General features: G+C 37.0%; 1 protein-coding gene across 2 annotated transcripts in view; it reads left to right on the top strand.

The window, feature by feature from the left end:
- The window catches only part of MRRF (mitochondrial ribosome recycling factor), a 78,014-nt gene that overhangs the window by 6,443 nt on the left and 65,219 nt on the right, over positions 1-6,352 (top strand). Inside the window, exon 2 of one of the 2 annotated variants that reach the window (XM_006890678.1) lies at positions 4,605-4,760. The exons of the other annotated variant lie outside the window; for it this stretch is intronic. Within the exon in view, the coding sequence (XP_006890740.1) occupies positions 4,605-4,760 (156 nt within the window). The remainder of the gene's footprint in view (positions 1-4,604; positions 4,761-6,352) is intronic. 2 annotated transcript variants of the gene reach the window in all.

Genomic DNA, 6,352 nt, shown 5'->3' with positions numbered 1-6,352 from the left:
GCGGTTGGCGCAGGATAGAGCAGGGTTTAGGGCTGTTGTGCATAGGGTTGCTATGAGTCGGAAACGACTCGACGGCACATAACAACAACAACAACCTGGAGAAAAAAAAGGTGACATATTGTATAATTTTAATTGTATGACTTTCTGGAAAAAGCAAATATAGAGAGAAAATAAAAAGATCAGTGGTTTCTAGGATTTCATGGGAAGGAGAGGATGGGATAAATAAAAGAACACTCCACATTTTATAGCACTGATGCTGTGGTGTAGTAATAATGGTGAACACAGGATATGTTCATATCAGAGTATTTAGGACTATCAATACAAAGTTATCTCTGGTGGCCTGGTGGGAAGAAGCTGCGATGCAATCCGGAAGGCACGTGGCTCAAGGCCACCAGATGCTCTGTGGTAGAAGGATGGGCACTCTCTTCCCGTGCAATTAACTGCCTCTGAAAACCCACTGGAGGGTCATTGATGGGTCGATTCCAAGTTTATGGTACACAAAACACACACACACACGCGCACACACACACACACACACACACACACACACTACAAAGAGTGAATCCTAATGTTAACTATTAGTTAATAAAAATGTGTTAATATTGGTTTATCAGTTGCAACAAATGTACCATAGAAATCTTAATATAATTGGAATACTACTTTCATACACTTTTCCTGTTAAGTTGAAACTGCTCTAAAAAGTAATTTATTTTTTTAAAATGTACAGCTATCCTAAGATTATAACTTAGGATAATAATTTTCACACAAGGTGAAATTCACCAGATTAAAAAAACGAGACTATTTCAAGTACTTAAAAAAATTCTCTAAAATAAACAAACAAAAAATTCTCTTTATTCCCATCTAGTAACTTCCACCTTCCTTTGCAGGTACCAGTTCTCTATCCTACTTCCTACTTTGTCTTAATTTGAGAGTTTTACAAGAACCTGCCCACCATGGGTTACCCTTGTAGCATCTGACACATTGGTGGCATAGCTTTCAGTAGTATCCCAACAACCCACTGCAGTTAGGGACCTCTCCAAATTGTTGAGGAGTAATGATAACAGTTGAGGACTAAGGTGAGTCTGATTCAGGCCACGGTCTTTCTGATCACTTGCTATATATCTGAGAGCTGGACAGTGAATAAGGATGAATTGATGCCTTTAAAGTGTGGTATTGGAGTAGAGTATTGAACATCCCACAGACAGCCAAAAGAATGAACCAATATATCTTGGACAAAGTGCAGCCAGAGTGCTCTTTAGAAGCAAAGATGATAAAGCTTTGTCTCACATACTTTGGGCATGTTGCTAGGAAAGAGGCTATTCCTTAGATAGGGACATTATGCCAGAAAGGCAGAGGAGAGGAAGACCTTTAACTAGGTGAACTGACAGTGACTGTTTTAGTGGCCGTTAGTGTGTCAGAAAGTGTGAGGATGGGACAAGATTCAGATCTGTTGTAAATAGGGTCACTATGGGTCACACTCAGTGGCACCCAACAACAACAATTACTCTAAGTTCTATTGCCATGGATTTGTTTTGTCTGTTTTTGTACTACACAGGGTTTGTTTTCTTGTGCTAACCTCTTTGTCCAGCATTATATTTGTGAGTTTAATTTAAATTGTTCTCTGTAGTGATAGCTCATTCTTTCTCAAGACTATATAATATTTTAGTGCATGAACATCTCATTATTTATCTACTTTAATATTGACAGACTTAAGCACAGCAGAGATTGAGAGGATGAAACAAGATCAGGTAGGCACTGTTTCATTCTGTTGTATATAGAGTTGTTGGAAGACTAAGCCAACTCAGTGGCACCTAACAATAATATTGATGGATGTAACTTCAGATTTTGACATGGGTGCTTGATTTTCAAGTCTAAAGTTTATCAATATCTCTTTCTTAGGGCATATGAGAGCCTCTAGAGCTTTTATTATTTTCTCCTTTATTTTGTAAATTATTATTTATTTAGTTCCATTTTGTTTTTAAGCTCATTAATTATATTAGACTGTCTTATTAATGTTGTTGTTGTTGTGTACCATCAAGTCAGAACCCACCCATAGCTGACCCTCCAGCGAGTTTTAAGAGACAGTTAATCACACAAGAGGAGATTGCTCATCCTTCTCCCATGGAGCAGATGGTGGGTTTTAACCTCATGCCTTCAGGATTGCAACACAGCTGCTTACCAGTAGGCCACTGGAAACCCCTGCCTTATTAATATTGTTCTATATCTTCAGTAGGAGTTCTGGTGGCATAGCCCATAGCCTGTTGCCCTTTGAACCAGAAAGCCTCGAATCTCCAGTGGTTTGAATCTACTAGCATCTGCAGGGAAGAAAGATAAGTAGCCTGTGCATTCAGTTTCTTTCTTCCTGAAGAACACCTATCCATTGCTCTTGACTTGCTTCCAATTCAGTGCCACCTTATAGGGCAGAGTAGCACTGTCCCACGGGGTTGCCAGTGCTGTCATCTTTATGGAACTGACTGTCACAGCTTCCTCTCATGGAGTGGTTGGTGGGTTTAGACAGCTGACTTTTCATTTAGCACCTAAAGCTAAACAGTGTGCCACAGAGCACCTATTTAAAGCAAAAGCCTGTACCTAATTTTTTTTTTAAATAAACAAACCCTTAAGCTCTCATTTACTATTAAACAATAGTTTAGTTTGGTATAGAATTATAGGTTGCTCTTTTCCCCTCTTTCAACATCTTTTAAAAGATCTGGCTTCTTTTGTTCTTAAAAATATGCTATAATTTTAAATTTTGATCTTTTATTGCTAATTTTTTTCTTTCCTTTTGGTTAGTTTGAAGATCTCTGTCTTTGCTTTTCTATATTTACAAGATGCCTAGATAAGGATTTTACTTTACTATTTTATTTGGAACTTGTATTTCTAAATCTGAAATTTCATATCTTATATCACTTCTGAAAAAGTCTAAGTCGTCCTAAGATCAGCAGAGTTTCAAGCAACGGGGTGAGACAACAGGCAATGTTAAAAGGGGGGGAAAAAAGTCACTCTGCTTCTTACTGGTTTGGTTACTTTGAACATTTCTTGTTCTTAAGATTTCTCATCTATCTATTGGTGACAATTGTAATCACTATTCTTTCTATCCTAGAATATTTTCCTGCCTTGAATATCAAGTAAAATAATGTACTTGAAATTATATTGCAAATTACAATGCTATGCAAACAGTGCAAGATCCAACTCACTATAGATACACAATGTAATTTTCAAATTAATCTTGATGTATGTTGAATGTTCAGTGATTAATAATGCAAGGTAATATTATTTCACTATTCTTGTTCTTCTCCCCCACCACCCATAAAGAAATGTAAGAATATTTATATCAATCATAGGAATGATGTATGTATTTATGTACATTACAAAATGTATGTGAAAAATCACGGTGATTGTTTAGACATGTGCTAATTTTATTCATCTTCCAATGCTGCTGATTTTCCTACAAATAAACCCCTGCTGTTGCTTTTCAGAAATATAAGCTTTTGTCGTTCACTGTGGTCAGGTTGGAACCTACTTATAGCTGACCTTCCAGTGGATTTTCAGAGGCTGTAAATTATGTGGGACGAGATTGTCCATTTTTCTCCTGAGGTACAGTTAGTGGTTTTGAACTGCATGCCTATGTGTTGGCAGCAAAACTCCTACCACTAGGTCACCAGAACTCTCTGTCACTAGTCGTAGTAGTAGTAGTATTTAGTATCTCTAAACTACTATTGAGTCTTTTGTCCAATTATCAGGTTCTTTGCAGGTCTTTATTTCTACTATTAATTTTTAAGTGATCCAGTATGTTTCCTGTATCTTAGAGTATCTGTAGGCTGTCTAGTCTAGTGAAACATTCAGGAGTTTAAACTTAGGTTGATCTGGGACCACGTCTTGGCTTTTGTGATACTCAGCAGGTCACATCACCTCTGACCTTGTGATGTTAAGAAGATCACTTTACCTTTCTTGTCTTCTTTTTATTTTTTAGAAAATTAAGTTATTAATTCATTGTGGAGTATATGCTGTATAATGTTTTTTTGCAGATTTGAATCACTTGAGATCTTTGTAGCATCTTTGCAATATGTGTGTATGTGTATAATAGTATCATTATTTACAGGTAAACAAATCTACTAGAAAGGTAGAGTAACTTGTAAAGATAATAAAGCTCATATGCATCATATCCATGCCATGGTTTATATTTGAGAATTTCTAATTGCAAACCCTGTCCCTTCCCAAATGTGTTTCTCATATTGCTTAGTACCAAATTAACATTAAATTAATATAAATTCTTTTTCAAGGGAGTGATAATGTTTTATCTTTTTTTTTTTACATTTGACAGTTTGCCCTGTACATAGTAGGCACTTAATAGCTGATTGGTTATTGTTTCTGTCTAAACTGATGTTCTTTTTTTTTTAATTATTATGTTTCTTTTTTATTTGAGTGAAGATTTACAAATCACAATGCTTTTTCATGCAATTCTTTATAGACATTTTGTTTTAGAACATTGTCATTGATTAGTATCCCTAATTATAAAGTCTCCTCAAACCTGCTCAATAAATTTTAATCTTTTGTCATTATGTTGTATTTCTTAAAATTTTATTCACCAAATGTTGACTTTCCAGCCAAAGGAAAAGGACAATCCCAAACCAGAGTGAATATTAATGCTTCTTTGGTTGAGGATGTAATCAACTTGGAAGCAGTGGATGAAGAAATGAAGTCTGTAACGGAAGCACTCAAAGATAATTTCAATAAGACTCTCAACATAAGGACCTCGCCAGGTTAGAGACTGAACCAATGTTTTGGGGAAGGATTTTTTGTTTTAAAATAGCATGGCTTTGGCAGAGCAGAGTCCTAGCTTTTCTGATCCTGTTTCCTTGTCTAAAAAGAGGGCTGAATATTAAATGAAGTGACTTAGGTAAAGGATCTTGAACAATGTCTTGAACATAACTTAATGCTGCATTTATTTGGTCTTTCACAAATCATTGTCTACTATGAACTAGGTGTTGTACATGATGCTGAACAAAAATTGGTTTAATTTTTTGTTCTCAAAGAATTATCCTGTCAAGCAATAAAAACTATTGTATGCTCTGCAGGAGAAGGAGGGGCAGTCTCCTCCTGTGCCAGTCAGATCTGATTCAACAGTGCATAACAAGGAAGAAAAAAAAAAAGAACTATTGTTATGAACATACTCTTATTAAGTGGACAAGGTTAGTCTTTCGCTAATTCTAATACCAACTAACCATGACAAGCTCTACTTTTCTGCTGGGTTGGTTTGATGCTTTGTTGCAATGCCCTCACGGAACTAACTCACATGCAATATTCATGATTATGAGTTTTATTAGATAAGTAGTAGATTACAATTCAAGATCATAAATGACTCAGGATTTAGTTCTTCAATTAGGACAGGATAGCTTCTCAGTTGTGCACATAGACAGTCTTCTCAGTCCTACAGCCCTGTAGTCTCTGCTCTGTTCTGGAAGTCTTACAAAGCATTTTAGCTCTGTAGGACTAAGTGTGTGCCCAGAGGCACCCTACTCTGCCAGCAAACCTCCTTCCCAAAGACACTGAACTCTCTGCATATATTCATCTATCTTGATGAGTGCGTTAGTGAGTCAAGCTGTACCAAGTGCCTCAGGACACCCCACTCTGTCAGCAAGCCTCCTGCTTGAAGGTGCTCAGTTTTCTTTGTGAGCCAGGAAACCCATGGTGCTGTCTACTGTTGGTTTACTGATTCTGCTGCTACTGTTGCTCTTTCACTACCTCTTGCCATTTCTTGTTTCTGGTGTTACAGCTCTCTGTCTCCTCAGTTTAGAGATTCTCAGTGCAGGAGTCCTGGGTCCAAAGGTCCTGAGTCTTCCTTCTTGGTAGATATGAAGTCTGTCCTTGGCACTAGAATTGACTCTTTTAAGCCGGATGATAAAACTGAACAGTCCCCTTGTTAGAGATCAGTACAATTGATTTGCATTGTCGCATACGCACAAGGGAGTCATGTACCTTATTGACATCATTAGCAAGCTATTGGATTCCCTTGGGTAAACCACCAGCATCTCATTTGCCTAGGCCATTTAGTCATTTGGTGGGAATTACGAAGACAGTGCCTACAAGGGTTGTATTAAGTAATGATTGCACTATAATAATAAAAAAAAATTCTAGAAAGTTGGTCACTTAATATAACTGGCGTCTTTGGTCTGACTTTTCTCATATTTGACCTCTTTCATCCCTTTTTCTTGTTAGATTCTGACTCATATTGAGACCCTGTGTGCAACAGAATGAGGCGCATCCTCACAATTGTTGCTGTGTTTGAGTCCATTGTTGTAACCACTGTATCAGTCTTTCTCCTTGAACATCTTTCTCTTCTTTTTTTTTTTTT

This window comes from Elephantulus edwardii, unplaced genomic scaffold (genome assembly GCF_000299155.1).
Source record: "Elephantulus edwardii isolate Elephantulus edwardi_28Jun2011 unplaced genomic scaffold, EleEdw1.0 scaffold00092, whole genome shotgun sequence".
In the NCBI taxonomy this organism is placed as follows: domain Eukaryota; kingdom Metazoa; phylum Chordata; class Mammalia; order Macroscelidea; family Macroscelididae; genus Elephantulus; species Elephantulus edwardii.
The sequence above is the reverse complement of the archived record's forward strand: the minus strand, read 5'-3'. Positions and strand labels throughout refer to the sequence as shown.